The 16,483-nt window shown below is 38.9% G+C and overlaps 1 protein-coding gene across 1 annotated transcript in view; it reads left to right on the plus strand.

The window, feature by feature from the left end:
• Positions 1-5,406: 5,406 nt before the first annotated feature.
• LOC121319377 (uncharacterized protein KIAA1755-like) overlaps positions 5,407-16,483 on the plus strand; it is a 30,087-nt gene continuing 19,010 nt past the window's right edge. The window contains exons 1-2 of the mRNA XM_041256762.1: positions 5,407-5,697; positions 14,818-15,015. Coding sequence (XP_041112696.1) covers positions 5,695-5,697; positions 14,818-15,015 — 201 coding nt within the window. The 5' untranslated portion in view covers positions 5,407-5,694. The remainder of the gene's footprint in view (positions 5,698-14,817; positions 15,016-16,483) is intronic.

A 16,483-nucleotide genomic window follows, 5' to 3' on the forward strand; every position in this document is an offset into this window, starting at 1 on the left:
TAAAGGCAATTACTCTTGGAATATACGAGCATAGGCACATCCCTAATTGACCGTTGCGCAAGAGAAGAATATTTTTTTAATCCCTTTCCACTCTATCTTTAAGTTTCCCTGCGCAGTATTACAGCCAGTACCATGTGAAGAGCCAGTGCTGGCAGCCGGCATGTCGGGTCCAGGTGTTCCCTTCTGACGTGTTAAATTGATTTTCCATTCATTCACACGCATGTAGAGAAGGCAATGTCCTGAGGTATCAGGATGGGGTGATCACTGGAAGACTGGTTGGTTTAAGGGGCTCCCTGTGCTCTCGTTTTGTTTTTACAGCGCTATAAAAGTCTGTCTAACATTTGACACTGCTGCATTGGGATTACTTTGGAGAGTTGAGTTGTGTTCTGGATGGATAGCATGTGCCACTGTGTTTCAGAGAGATCCTCCGTGCAATTTCCCCTCCCTTGTATCGCCTTGGGTTTTTCTTTCTTGTTAATTTGTGTGAGCCTGATGAAAGGCTTTTACAGTCTGAACATGTTATTGTTGCCAAGTGTTTATTTTCATTCTTTAATCTATAATGGATGGCTAATTACTTGCCCATTTCTAGCCGTCTTTGTTCTTCTCAAGCACACTGCTGCTACCAGAATGAACATTGCTGTAGTTGGCCGGGGACAGAACGTACCCTGACAAACTCCCTAACCACCCCTTAAAATTAAGCAATGGAGTTGAGGCATATAGTGGAAAGCTGTGGCCCAGAGGGTTGGAAAAGGGACCGCCAGAAAAACTGTTTTCTGTAGCGTTTTGACTAATAACTGCTGAGTGACCTCCGAGGGCAATAGTTTTATCACCTTTGGCCTCTAGAGGGACGTTTTTGCTAGTTTTTGGTCACAGGACACTGTATTAAGTGATGAGGATGCAGGCTTCTCTCTGTTCAGGTTTGTTGCGGAAATGATAAAGCAATGTATGGAGACCATGCTTGAACCTGCTTTGCCTCCACGGTTGACTAGATCTCTCTCTCTCTCTCTCTCTCTCTCTCTCTCTCGCTCTGTCATTGATATTATTGGCTGAATATCTCCTTTTTAAGCCTTGATCAGTTTATAGCATGTTTGGGAAGAGCCTGACCTGTAGTCAAGTAGGTTTGTCCAGACCTGCTGTTGTTCCATTCACACTTAGTCATACAGCCCTTTTGATTGACAATTAGATCATTGGACCATTCCTACTGGGCTTGTAACCTTTACATGGCAGCTAATGGGGTCTTTATTTCTGCTTTCACTGCTTAAAAGGGGTCCTGATGTTGAAATAACATTATAGCAGCTGAATGAAATGTGTTCTCAGGGACTTGACACTCTTTTTGATGGATGGTTTCCTACAGTTACCTTTTGAAAGGTTTGCTGCATCACACATGCAGTACGGCTGTTATTAATAGAGAGATCCCCATTAGTTCTGCATTTCCCCTCTCCTGAGATCATATTCTTTAGCAATTTCTTTTTGTAGTCAAGTATAACAAAATATATTCAGCATATCTGAGAGTTTCAAAAGAAAATAGTGAAAGGTAGCAGTCAGGCTGTGATGGTCAGCATTGTGTGCTCCTGGAGTCCGCTGTGTTTGAAGGCAGGAGCATGTGCAACGAGGGAATTCTTTTAGCTGAGCTACAGACTTTGGCTTTGCTCCCTTCCACCAAACAATGAGCCACTATTCCTTGATAAACACTCTTCTCCACGCTGACTTTGGCAGCCGGAAGAGCATTATTGGGGCTGGCCTAGCTGATTGTTTTAATTTAATGGCAAACGTTTATTGTCATTCTACATTAAAATAATTAAACCCACTGGTGTGTGTGTGTGTGTGTGTGTGTGTGTGTGTGTGTGTGTGTGTGTTAGATCCTTCTAATTAAAACAGTTCAAACAGTGAAGAACAGATTTACTTTATTTGGTGTAAAACAAAAAAAAGGAAAAATTGCATTTCTTTTTTTTTTTTTTGGGCCATGATCTTGAATCAGTCTTCTGGCCTGAATAAGTGAAACATCTCATATTTACCTCATACAGTACTGGACTTCAGTATCGTCTCAAAAATGAGGCAAATGCATGATCTTCAAATCTTCATTTCTAAAGTTAAAGTTTCTGAAATGAGGGAGTGTGTAGAACAGTTTTTAAGTCATTGACTCAACAAGGCTAAACTGTTTTCTGGTAGTACATTTTTAGTTTCGGATTTATATATTGAAAACATACTGGGGGCAACTATAGGTTCTTTAATTAGAATAAATGAGAAAAAAAATACTGGTAAACTTGTATAAATATTTAGGCAAACAGACAGACATATTATTTTCTTTTGACCTTAACAATTGTTTGCTCTCATTGGCCGGCAGCATAATTCATGTCCCATAATTATTAGCTTGAAGGTTTAAGAAGAGGCCGCTCAGCGTAGCCGTGGCAACCATCCAGACCAACACTTCTGTCGGGGGTGGGGGGATTTATCTATTTAAGAATTCCTGTCTGGATTCTGTATTTAAATATTGTGTCTGTTTTCATATCCCCTGCTCTCCATTCTCAACTCAATTATAAACATTTACAGTGCCTTCATTTCTATGAATCAACACATCTTTAAAAGGGAGGTCTTCAGGGAAAGACAAAGGCATTTTTGCAGTAAAGAAGTTCCAGAATGCACAGAGCAGCCTGGTCCTCTAATGTAAGTTATTGAGAAGGGACTCCCATTGCATAGCAATTTGAGCCATTCATGGTTTTACTATGAGCTTAATAAGACACACCTGAGCTTGTTATCTATACATTGTGGCTAATCAAACTCCTAGGAAAGCCTGGAATGGGTGAAAATGCTACACAATAGATAGTGAAAGTTATGGGTTCTGGTATACCACATCATCATCCCTATCTCACCATTTCATTATCAAGTGACTGCTGCCATTTCATGTTTGTGTTGTGCGCTGGTTTATAAACAGGTGAAGTTGATAAATGCAGTTTGCTTTTTGTTGCCATGGTTTGCTTGTAGTTTTTGAGGACCGAATCACACAAAGAGGTTCCCTGTCATGTAAACTTGACACAGTGTACAGGGAGCACCGGAACAGAGATACCGGGTGGAATTTGCCAAAGGATTAGCAAAAGGAGGAGTGAAGTGGCTTTCTGAGAACAACTGGAGCAGGAAAAAGGGCAGATAACAACATTAATCTGCATTGGTTCCCCGGGCCTGGCTTTATTCTGACACAGGTCCAGTGCTGTTAATGATCCTTAAATCAGTCACAACCCATCGTGGGGGTGATGAGCTTTACTGTTACACTGCTTGACATTCCTCCAACATGTTTACATCCATTCATTCTCTCCTGGAGGATTCAAGCACAGTCTCAGAAATAAAGCAGAACCAACATGTGCTCAATCCGGCTGACCTCTGCCTTTTGTTTGTGTAATTTAGGATTCCCCTTGCAAGTTAAATTGCCTTTTGAAAGGAAGTGATTATTGACAAGGTTTTTGTTAAAGCAGAACAAAAATAAAAAAATAAAATAATGATGAATAATGATGAAAAAATTAAACAAATGATTTGGGTGATTTATTTTTCTGAGGTTACCGCCTCTTTTTGTTATTTTGAGAGGCATTTCCATTGACTGTACTCTTGTGAGGGCACATGGTGTTTTATGTATTTTGGTGTCCTTGCAGGATACTGGAAGACAGGAGGTTCTTGTTAACAGCACCAACCAGGCTTGTGTGCTCTATTGCTCTCAAACCGACACAAGTGGCCAATAGTGATCAAGGTACAGGGCTTGCTCCAATCAGAAATGGGATCTAGTACTGTAATAAATGCACTGACAAAAGGAATTCAGATCTGGAGAATCTGTGGTGATTTGTTTAAGGTTATTCAGACGCTCCAGGGCAGTCAATGCATTTGCCAGAAGCATGTAAGCAGTATTAATCAAAGCAGTATTAATCAGATATTGACTTTTGCTTGCTTAATAGTTCATTTCTGTTGAGTACTGCAACAGAAGGGTGACTAACAGCGTTGTAAGTTTTAGGAAGAACTAGGTTACAAAAGCTAGTTGAGAAAGATACAATGCAGAAAGAAGAGGAATATAGAGAAAGTCAAGCTGTTTCCATGCTTCTTATTACTATCCAATATCTTCTCCCTTACTTAGTAGAAACTGCCCAGGGGATCTGCACTCATTAAAGTGGAATTGTGGAATTGATTAGGTCTTGATGTGTCCCTCCTTTTATAATGACAGTTAAAATAGTAAAACAGACATGTATCCAAAGACATAAATGGATGAACATGATGAGGCAGATCAACAGTAATGCAGGTAATTGAAAACGTATTCCAGCTGTACAGATGGCAGACAAATTAGTTCATAGAGGACACTTCTGTTTACATTAGGTGCTTTAACCAGGAAATGCCTCTCGCCATGAGCAAATCTACTTTTAAATTTGCTTCAAGCAGCACTGAAATAAGTTTGCTATTTCCCCCACTCCAGTGTTTGTAAAGCCTCTTCTTTGTTATGTTTTAAAAAATACATTTTATTTGTGTTTTTAATGTCTTATTTTGAGATTGTATTTTACAATCAAGGCAAGACAGTAAATAGATATTCAAGTGAACTGGACAGCTAGTAACAGTTGTATTACTGTACAGATCTCTTGTGTTTGTGCAAGCAAATTTGCAAGATAATGTATAACTGCATAGGAAGTACCGTGTGCGTGCACAATTGTAGTTTCTGAAATACCCTTTAAGATATTTGAAACACCTTTTAAAAAACAGCCTTTAAACAACGTGTTTGTTAACGTGAATCTGGCCCAGCTACTGTCGAATTAAGAGGGAGCTTATTGTACCAGAACATCATTGTAAACTAGATATCATGATTTGGTTCAGAGTTTTGTTTCTTGAAAGGTGATTCTGAAGGTTGATGAGTGAATAAGGTGACCATGTGGCTCCGTGTTCAGCGGGACAGTTTGGAACAGTTCTAGCTTTTCAACTCACAAGGCAGTGCATTCTAGTATGTTTTACCTGTCTCAGGTACCATTCTTTCCTTTAAGAGGAGAAGGATTATATTTACCAGAATGCATTGGGTTGTGTGTTGAAAAGCCTGAACTATCCTAAAACTGTCCCGCTGAACACTGAGCCATATAGTCACCTAATGAATGAATGGCAGTGCATGAGAGCAAGAAACAAAGATACCCATCCAAGCACCCGGTAACGATTTCAAATCTCTTCAGTGTGGTGAAAGTGACCCAGGGGACCTGTTATGCACACTGCAAAAGAATCACTGGCCTCTCTGGAAATGTTTTGCAATTTGAGAGGCCTGGAGTTGCAGCTGAGATAAGTCTCAAACCTTTTAGGGGGCTTTCCTCTGAAAGGGAAAGTGCTTCTCTTTCCCCTCCCTTTCCTTCTCTCCTTCTCTTCCTCCCTCCAATACTGGCCATACCTCCTGCAGAAAGAAGCAGGCAGTCGCTCAGTGCAGATAACTCAGTGTGTGAATGACTAGCAGATCCACAGCTATGGGGGCAGGCCAGGTCAGCTTGCTTTGCACCCTGAGTTGCTGCTCCTTGAGAGCACTTTGACCGTGTCACAGTGCTGGGCTTTGATCAGTGGAGAGTGGAGGCTAAACTAGCCCTGGGGGCAACTTTTAGAGAATTCCTCAGGACAGGATTACCAGCTGCATTGCCAAAGAAAGAACGAACGAAAGATGACACGCTTCTCTGGAATTGCTCAGGCACCTTAGGAAAGATGGTAACTGCAGTTTTTTTTTTTAACTAATTTTATCAGTAATTTGTTGAACTGGACTTGCATATATCCAGATGGTAAATGTCTTTTTTACAGGATATTTACTGCTCTATGTAAGATGGTAACATTTTTTTTTTCATACATTTTTATTGAAACTAGACTGTTTTTTCTCCTAGAACATCTGCTGTTTCTGTTTTAATTCTGTCCTGTCAAATATGGTAAAATGTTGTTTTTTCTTATTTTTAAACTATAGCTGGTTAGTTAAAGTGCTGAGGGACTTTTTAAAAAAGTGTTTCTTTTGTTTTGCTTTGGTTTATTTTTAAATAACTATGATAAGCCAAACTAGCCAGTCTGTCTCCCCTGACTAGAAATAACTTTGGGGGTATCCATTCAAACACAGATAGGAGAACGCTTGAAAGATATGCGAGACAGCTTTCTAATTTAATTTAAAGTTCCACATTAGTAACAGGCATTTTTAAAGTTTTAATTATCTGTGTGAATGCTAGGTGGCACCTGCTCTTAAAGATAACACATATTGCTGTTTTAGAAGGAGTGGCTGGTGATCAATCTATCTGTCTGGCAAATATTAAAAGAACTAGTACTGATGAAAAGTTTACAAACTTCTTTTTTTTTTAATAAGCAAGTCCCTTTTAACTGAATTCACAGCAGCGTTTAAGTATTAGTTATGAATTATGCGTCATCAAATCACTGATTTCAATTATTAGTTTTTATTTGTTTTTATCTGCCATGCAGCTTGGACTTTGTCACCTTCCACAGAAGATGTTTTTGATTTTTTCCCCTTATATTTCCTGAAGTAATACCTAAAGAAACTAATTTAAAGTAGATTATGATCTTACTGTATATTATGCCAGGAGTGTGGTTTAAATAAACAGAGTTTTAAATTACTGTAGAACTACTTTAGTGTGCCTTTCCACTCTGCTGTTGAAGCCTGTCTTACACTACTAAAGGGCAGTGCAATCTAGGGCACCTAAGATAAGAAGATAATATTTGTTTGATTGTCTTTAATTGCACGCTGTAGTGGATCTGTAGAGATGACTAACTTATTGAAGTAGTTTGAAAATATTTTTCATGTGGTTCAGGTGCAAACGGAAAACAAGATCACAGCTTATTCTAGAACAGTAAGACGCATGGTTCTATCGTTATGCACAGGGCATCCACGTACCTGTAATCCTTCTATACACTTGCACCCTATCCACACTCCCTAAATAACATGTGTTCAACACACATTCAAACCACATGATTGCAATTTGCATCGTTCTTGTGCTGCGACAAGCATTTGAATATCCAGACCAACACTGCTTGCAAACGTGACCATGTTTGTATTCGCTCATAAACAGAATTTCTGAAAGACTGATTGAAAAAGATATCCTACAAGGAAACAAATGCAAAAATGACATCTGAAATGCACACATGTTCTTTCTTTATAAGGTACTTTGATCGGGCAACAGGTAGATTTTCTTTACTGAAGTATGGTAGCAATTATACTTTTTGTTTTCCAGCTCATTGAAACTTCAAGAATATCTGAATAATCTTTATAAAGTTTTGAAAGAATATTCAAACATGAAAAAAAAAGTTTGATTCAGCATTGCTTCATTAACAGTCATCTTTTCAAAAAGCATGTTATTTGGGAAGATGTTTTGCTGATTATGCAGTGAGGTTCGTATTGGATTTGTAATCCGAACTATTGTCAAATAACCAACAGTAGGCACTGGTTTAACACTTTGTCCCCTTTTTTTAAACAAGCAAACAGCCTTGATCCCAGAAAGAAAGATGAATAAGTAATGTGTACAAGTAATCTTGCTTGAAAGCCTGGGACAGAGTGAGTGCAATAATTATTAATTTTCTATAAGTTTTATTTGAAATATTTGTGTAATACATGTGCTGAATACATACATACATACATGAATGGACTGGTATATTTGACCTTCCACGTAGGTGACAATTTTTACACCATTCTTTAACATTGATTTCGCTGTGTTAGCTTAGTCTTTATACCAGATGTGATTATCACTAAATGCTGTTTGTGTAGTTAATAATAAACTAACTGCCAGTGCGCGACAAGGTAGTTAAACACATACTGATAATGTTCAGCCATATTTACTGTTGCACATTGAAGGTGTCCTTTTACTCGTTGAGTTTGCCATTGGATCCCATTGATGAAGGCATTCGAGGAAACGTTTGGATTATGCAAATGAGAATATACTGGAGACGTACTGACCAAGAGGAAAACCTCAAACTAGGAACTCAAGGGGATCTGCAGTGTGTCTGTGAAGAGCTGTTTTTATTTAGGAGATTGTGTTGAAACATGTGCACCAGTTCATTTGGATAGCAGTCATTGCTGTTTAATATCTTACACTATACTCTCTCCCCTAAAGGGTTTAAAAACTCATGCCTGGATTGTAATGAGGAGGTGGTTGTCCTGCCATTAGAAATGGGGCTGTAGTTACCATTATACAAGTTTAGTCTTTTAGGATACTACACAGCCCTTCAGAGCAGTACGCGGTGCAACAAGGGTTTATACATGGGTTAAATTCCGTGATTGATTCATTGATTTCCATTATGATAAAAACAATGCAATTGTATGTTATGGTGAGTGTCTGTGTCTGAAAGTTTAAAGTTGTATATTGTTCACCTTTTGTACCAAGGCAGACAACATTGGTTTGGAACCAACCAGTTAAAGTAAGAGCCAGTAACCCATTGCTCTGGTAACGCACAGCTGTTTTCCACAGCTTTCAGTCCAAGTTGAAACTTGGCTCCCTCACCATTGACAACTGACCAGCACAGTAAATGCCACAGCTTAGCTGAACAATGTTGCTTCTTGTCCCTCCTTCATAATTAATGAAATTTAAATAAGACATTTGGTGTGTTTCAGCTACAAACAGCAAATGCAGTCCTATCAAAAAATAAACAGACCTTTTGTTACTTATCCTCAGAAAAACCGTGGTGGCATACGTTTTTTTGTATTTCATGATATCAAAATAAACATAAAACAATTAAATCATACCACAGTGGTTAATTAAATGCTTTATGGCTATCATTGCTTCAGTATTGGCCCATGTCTGCTTGCCAGCTGTACCACCGATTACTATGTTAAGATATACTGTAGCACACACTGCTGCTTGGATGTTTTTAGAGGGGTTGACTGATCTTTTAAATCATGCGAGTGTTTGCTTTGCAACATTGTGGTCGGCATGATGCAAATCCTGTTTACTGCAGGAGTGCACAAGCTGCGTTTTGGGTCAGTGGCATCAAACACTGCAGGTGTGAGCTGCTCTGTTTCCCTTGGAAAGAGTTGCCGATTTGTAGATCCTTAATATACAAGGATATCTGTTAACATGTTTATTAAGGCGGAGCCACAGACACCTACCATCACTGAAGTACTGTTCATAACCTGCACCACAAACTAGGCACTGAAACATACCGACTGAACAACAGAAACAGAAAAAAGTAATGATGCTTTTCAGTCTGCTTTTTAGGAACACAGTATAATTGTAAACTAAACTGGGGATGCTGCTACTACAAGTCCATGATTTGTATTACTGTGTTGATTGAATTTATGCATTTTAGTCCCAATTTTGGATTCCTTCCTCCCCAGTGTGCAATGCAGGTATAGTTATTAAGGTACTTTATTGGTTTTCCCCCTTGAATCCTGTTCCATGGTTTTTATACTGCTGGTTATGTGTTTGTTTGTTTTTTGGTCTCTGGTAATCGTCGCACTTTATCCATCTTGGGTCACTTACCGTTTCCAGTTTTGTATTTTCTGTATAAATGGATGATCAAGAAAACTGTGAGAGGAACTTTATCTGTGGTGGCAATCAAACAGAGGTGGTGTGTATGGAGTAATAACCTGCTTCATGCTAAACCCAAGACTTTGACTCCATTTGCTAATGCAGGTGTGTGTTAGGGGTACAGATAATGCACAGCACCATACAATAAGGAAATAATGCAGGCGATAAAGCAGCTCTGAATCTGTTTTTAAAATGTTTTACTGGAAAATGAGGGCTGTGCTTGTGACCCTTAGAGTTGAACACCAGCCAAAACACTGTCAATGAAGGCGTTGCCACCATGGGGAGCAAAGACGGTGCTGATTGGTTGTTTGAAAAGATGTCAAAACAGTTCTGATGGGATAACCGCTCATTCCTTTATATATATATATATATATATATATATATATATATATATATATATATATATATATATATATATATATATAGAGAGAGAGAGAGAGAGAGAGAGAGAGAGAGAGAGAGAGAGAGAGAGAGATTAGATTACTAATTATTTGCCAGATTTCATTCAAGTGTGGTATAGCTTAACCTTGATAGAGAGCAGTATAACTTTTGACACAAACCAGTTTCTGTCCTTTTTCAATAGGAATCTGGCCTTCTATAACCTTTCCTTTCAAGCAAATCAGAACATCATTTAGCTTTCTGCTTGATGTTTGTTGACACGGAAGATATTGGTAGACATCATAGAGCTGAAACAGATAACATTAATAAAATATTTCAAAGAGAGAGCCCCCTTTTATTTTCCTCAATAAAGCATATTCAGAGTGGAGAGGGCTTTTGAATCGGTGGCTGAATTGCATGATTGAATTGTGTGTATTCTGCCAAGTCCCAGGGCTTATTCGGACCTCAAAGACAAAGGCCACAGTGTCCCTGGGATAAGTGCGACCCCCCCCCACCCCACCAACACTCCTACAAATAAGAAGTGAAGAAAAGAAGTGGTAAGCCTTCCAAGATTGCCAGCTGAAAACAGCAGAGGGGTGTTTCATTCTCACACTGCAAATTGGGAGCATGGTGGTGGTTTTCAGTAGACTAATTGGGCCATATATTCAAAGCATTTAATCCAGTCTTTTATGAAAAATGAAAATCCAACAATACTGAGAAACAAACAACCCGAGAGAGGTGAAGATACTTGCCATTTCATGATGGAGGGGTTCAGTACTAGTTTAGCAAAGCCAACAGGAATCATTTCAAGAAAAGGAGTTCATTAAAGACTGGAGTAAACTCTTGGAAAATATGACCCGTTGTCTTTTATGATAATTTGCAAACAGAATTTGGTAAAGTTTCTCTTATGTGTTAAACCCAGTGACATTGTATTTGCTTTGAAATTACTTAGGGGGAAAAAATGCTCCTCTGAATGTAATTGATTGTCTTTTTTAATTCCTTAGCTGATATTCTTCTTTTATAGTTCATTTATGAAACACATGGTTACTGTGTTGTATACTGAGTATTATTCATGTGTTTGGTGGGGAGGTTGGTTATTGGTCAGTTACGGAGTTGAGTGAGATTGTGTGCCCTCTCAGTTCTTCTGAAATGCAAATGTGCCTCTGTTCCTTTTAGATTTCCATTTAACCTGAAGAAGAGACTTTTGAGGTCTTAAAAGCTAATGTTTGTTATCACAGTTAACCCTATAAACAGGATCACCTCTTCAAACCCATTATCACGATTGCACTGAATGAAATGGCAAAACATATCTTTCCCCCATGTTTCGGTAAGCATGAACCCTGCTAGGAAGAGCAACATAATTAGTATGAGTACAGATTGATGTACAAACTAGTACAGTATAGGAAATATTCATTAACTTTGTATCAAAGTTCCTGTTCAGACAAAAAGTGATGCGCCCAAGAGGGCTGGTTTTAAAGCTGAAGCTTCACTGAAAGTGCCAGCTACTTCATTCCCCTGTCGCTGTGGGAGGTGTTTCACTGTGCAGGTGTCTCTAACTGAATAGGGAGTCTGTGTGATCCCTGTCTGCCCATTCTGTGCCTGCCTGCCCTACCAGACATTGCAAGAGCCCTGAGTCACAGCATGAACCACCTACCCACCTCTCCCCCTTCACATGGCTGAATTATTTTAAAGGCTGTTTAATGGGCAAGGATTATCTTCAGTCGATTTCTTGCATATCTGTGGGCTCACTGTCTCTGCCTAGATTAACCTTGTTTTGTACTCTCTAACAGTAAGAATGGGGGTGGCTGAGAGTTTGTTTTGCACAAGATCTATTCAGTTGATCTAAACAGAGGTGGATCTAAATACTAATACAGTTTTAATAAATTTAAATAAGGTCCCCCTTGGCATTTTACATACCATGCTTAAAAAGACTTTTTTGAGCTGTTAGAGTTTTCACAAGATTCATACTTGCTTTAATGGATCTTTTAATGGCTGAGGTGCTCCAAGCCTGGCATCTTTATTCCTTCTGTAAAATGTTGTGACTTTGCAGAATAGTTGTAGGGCCTTAAAACAAGTGGCTACATGAAGAAATCTGCCATTCTGTTGGATATTCTTTCAGCGATGCCAGCTACTTGTCTGGGTGATGGCTCTTATTACTCTGCTCCTACACTGTGAAACTGTACACCCAGGGATATTAAAGCTACCCTTTTTTAAATTTTTTTTTTTAGAACTGGACTCTCAATGTGTTTGTTTGTTTGTTTTCCTTGGCGGTCCAGATGTGGCTCAGTTAGGTGTCTTCAGTGTTCTGTAAAGCCCTTGGTGATGCCCGCTGTGAAGGACAGAAGCCGGTGTTGTTGTTTTAGGGGACCCTGGCCTCTGGCTGTGGTTTGATGAGTGGAATGTTGACAGTTCAAATCCAGTTCAACGCACTTTGACCTGGTGATAATTACTGGTAAAATCTGAGAGCCGCATGCAGTCGGGCGTGATGCTGGACACATCGGCTTGTCCACTTGTTTACAAAGGCCTCTGCAATGAGCAGCTTCAATGAAGCTTGTCCGGTGAGCCTGAAGGCTTTGGAAAGGACTTCAAACTTTAGGTAATTGCCTTAATTAAAGCAACTCATTATGGTACCCAAGAGTACTGCTTATCTTCTGGGATAGGGTATCCAAATGGGTGGGTGGAATTGTAATCTAATGTCATTAAGTGCAGTTTGTGGCCTTGGATAATAGGAGTGTTTTTTATATATAGATCTGTTTCAGCAGTGCTAAACTTTGTTTATCATTAGATGCTTATTGCATCTTAAAAGCAGTTCCTTTTTTATAAAGACTGTTGGCAGATGTTGTAAGGGCTAATCTCTGTACAAACACCACCACTGAGGATAGATCAAAGACTGAACTGTGGGCTGTATCTTTTTTCTATTGTTTATATTCCAAGGGATTTTAGTTCTTAAAGTCAGATGGTGATGTGTTTGAAAAACAGCTTCATTAAAATGATTCCTTGGGGTCCCATTTTAAATAAGTGTTTTTAAATGAGCTGATTAATTCCTGTCCTCATTGATTCGGAAAGATCTGAGTAAAAGAGTTTCCATCTTGCACGTAGCATCTGTTTACTCTGAACAACAGCAAAGAGACTTCAAAAGCTGTCACAGCTGGTTGCTTCGTAGGCCAACTGATAAAAAAAAAAAAAGTTGGATTACTTAGCATTAAATATATACTAGTCAAAAAAAAAATAAAAAATCAATACGAAACCTACAGTAAGTTTATAGAAAGTTAAAAATAAATAATTTTACAGTCTTAAAGCATGTACGGACCACATTTTTAAATTAGGCACCCAAGTTGTTATTTTTAAAAATCATTAATAATTAACACTTAGTTTTTCCTATTTGATAAAACACTGCAGTGCATGTTAAGTTATGTTAAACTTTTAACTGGTGCACCGCATTAGGAAATGTGTGTGTTTTTGTAATATAGCTGTGTGTTCTGTTAACAATGCATAAAATGCATGCACAGTTCTATAATGGGATATGCCAGACTGTTCAGAGAGGTTCCCACTGTTGTAACAATCCCTTCAGAAAGAGGGCAGAAGTATTGCCATCTGGACCCTTTGATTCGCTGGAATTAGTGGGCACTAATTACTTGCAGTACGCAGCTTGATTCCATTTTTGGTCTTGATTCCTGATTGTAAGTGAACTGAATGAATGAGTGATGCATGGTGTGTCCAAGCTCAGATGCCTAATTCAGCTCATGTTAACTGCTGTGCAATGCTGGGGTCCACTCTTGTCTTAATCTGCTGTTTAATGCACTGATCATATTTACCCTCTGGATCTCTCTTACTCTAAAGGCATTGCACTGGTTATTGAGTGGTTGCTTATTTAGTTAAGAAAATGAGTCTCTTTGTTGAGGGTGCAGTCTGGTATTTAAAGAAGATAAGCAGTCTTAGACTTTGTAATGGATAGCCCTTCCCATGAGATTGAAGAGGATGTCAAGCTCCTCTTGGGACCTCAATGCTTTGAGTGGCTGTGACTGTGAATGACCGCAAAGACCTGAATCACTGATTAAGATCAAGTGTTTACAGTCTCATTGTGAGAGAGTGACTTCATTCTCATTTTAGATGGTGTTTACCCAGGCTAGACCAGGGGAGATGCACCTTCTAATGTCTAATGGAGCTCTGCTTGCTTCACAGCCGTCCAAAAAATAAATCATTGCAGGATTTTAAAGATTTTAAGGACTGCAGAATCTATCAATAAATCAATGGCAATCAATCAATTGCACTGTCCTATATCTGTGTGTTACATATTTGTGAGTAGAATACATTATTTTCCCCAGACTCAGTGGTGAAAAAGTTCAGTTATTGCTGAACTTTACTGTAAATGGAAATATATGGATCTAAGAATCTGTTTTTTCTGGCCCTGTTCCCTCTGTGCACTTTGCAGAGGCACTGAGAATGGAGAGGGGGGTCTGGTACATCAGCGGTCCCTCTAAATCAGGAACGGCTAAATTTGGAGCCTGGTCGCCCCAAAGATCACAGGGTCAGGTCTGGACTGGGATTCTATTCGTAACTCTCCCTGTTACTTACAACTACCCAAGTAGCAGTCTATAGTAATGCTACAGAAGTCTAATGTACTCTATATATAGATACAGTACATCATTGGCATTTTTAAACAGAGTAACTTTGTAAGTGACCATGTATCCGATTCAGCGGTGGAGGTTATTGGAATGCCGTGGGTTTAACATCAGTATGCTGCTTATATTTACTTAGTCTCTTTCAGATTGAAGGATATGTTGGCAATACAGTAGGTCACTGGATCCAACAAGCTAATCATGTTTTGGTCAGTCTCATCTTTACCACTCAAAAGATGATTGTTCCTCATTACATTTTTGAATAAGCATCAGGCAGGATCGCTCTCTGCTTTCCTGACACTGCATTTTGTTCTCTGCAGAACCCAGATTCGTTGGACACCTCCATCCAGAGTGTGCTCTCGGCCCTCTACCCACCATTTGACGCCACTGCGCCCACCGTCCTGAGTCAGTTCTTCAGGGTGATAGAGGGTCGTTACCAGGGAGACGCTCTGCGCTGCCTGCTGGACTTCCTCATTCCTGTCAAGCACATCCTGGAGAGTGTGCAGCAGGCTGCCTGCGTGAGTAACATACACACCCCAGCTCCCTGCCTCTGCCACCACAGCCCTTCTCTTAACACTCTGTATATCTCAGGGGGGGCTCTGTTTATCATGAATTGAGCTACAGTATTCTAGTCATGGGAACTTCCTACTCTGGAACAGTCCACATTGTTTATTCACGTAACTAAAGACTCAAAAATTATTTTCAAAGAATAATATTTTGTTTGATGTCCTAGTGTGATTTTTTTTTTAAATCTGCATTTCTCCTGTAGCACCTTAACATAAATATACCTTTGTGGTTTTCCCTTAATATTTCAGCATTATGTATTATTTGGAGCTAAATATCACTTTTTGCTGTATGATTACATTGTTCTTCCCTACTGGCAGCTCTATTAAATTGAAATATGCATACATAAAAACCCATGTACATCTGACAAAGATTGATATCATGGCACACAGCCTTCTCAAGTTTAACGTTATTTGATACAACATTTGAACAAAGGTCTTCTTTAAAAAGACGCTGTATAAAGACAAAGAAGAAAGCTATTGTTGCACTTCGGCGGTTTTGAATGTTGAGAAAGTGTTCAGCTGAGGGCAGGCAGACAGCTGTAGAAAAGGCCTGTGGTCTGGCAAAGTGGATTGTTTATTCTCAAGGATATGGGAATCCGAAAGCGGAGCAGCATTCCACTCATTCCCCTCTTGGAGATAATTGCAGGTGGGATTGAAGTCTAGTTCAACCCAACTATCTCTAGCCTTTATCAGAGATGGATCCATCTTCTGGGTGGTAATAGTAATTTGCTTGGGCATCAGCCACAAGGTATTGGCACCGTCATCAAGGGTATATACTTATCATGAGCTTTAATTAATTATGTTACTTTACAGAATAGCTGCGAGTTTCAGTTCCTTTGTTTCATTTTTTCAGATTAATAAAACCATGGATGCCAATTCTGTAGGCAAAAATTTAAAAAAAATGGTTTTATGAGGATGTTGTAAAATATACCTGGCCAAAACCGTTCTCTTCTGCACTAAAGTCTTTCAAACTAAGTAATCCTAAATGGAAATTTATATTTATACATCAACGCCATCAGTAGTCTTCCGATATATATATATATATATATATATATATATATATATATATATATATATATATATATATATATATATATATTATTTATTTTTTTTTTTTTTTTTTTTCTATTTTTTTGGATGCTTTGGAGCTGCTGGGGCCCGAACCAGCTGCTTCTTCAGCTTCTAGCTACAGCCAGTCATACAGCCACCAGAATGAATGAGAAATACCTACAGATAGCGGCATTGAATCTGAAAGAACGGGTACCATTTTTATCCATGCATGAGGAAATGTGTTTTTTGTGGCATTCTGGGCCACGTTTTCAAAAGAGATTCCTATCTCAAATGTTTATTCAACCCACAAATACTTTAGTGTGACACCTGCAAACTGTCACTACAGCATTTATTAAGTATTTCCATCTAT

Source organism: Polyodon spathula, chromosome 8, assembly GCF_017654505.1.
Source record: "Polyodon spathula isolate WHYD16114869_AA chromosome 8, ASM1765450v1, whole genome shotgun sequence".
Taxonomy (NCBI): domain Eukaryota; kingdom Metazoa; phylum Chordata; class Actinopteri; order Acipenseriformes; family Polyodontidae; genus Polyodon; species Polyodon spathula.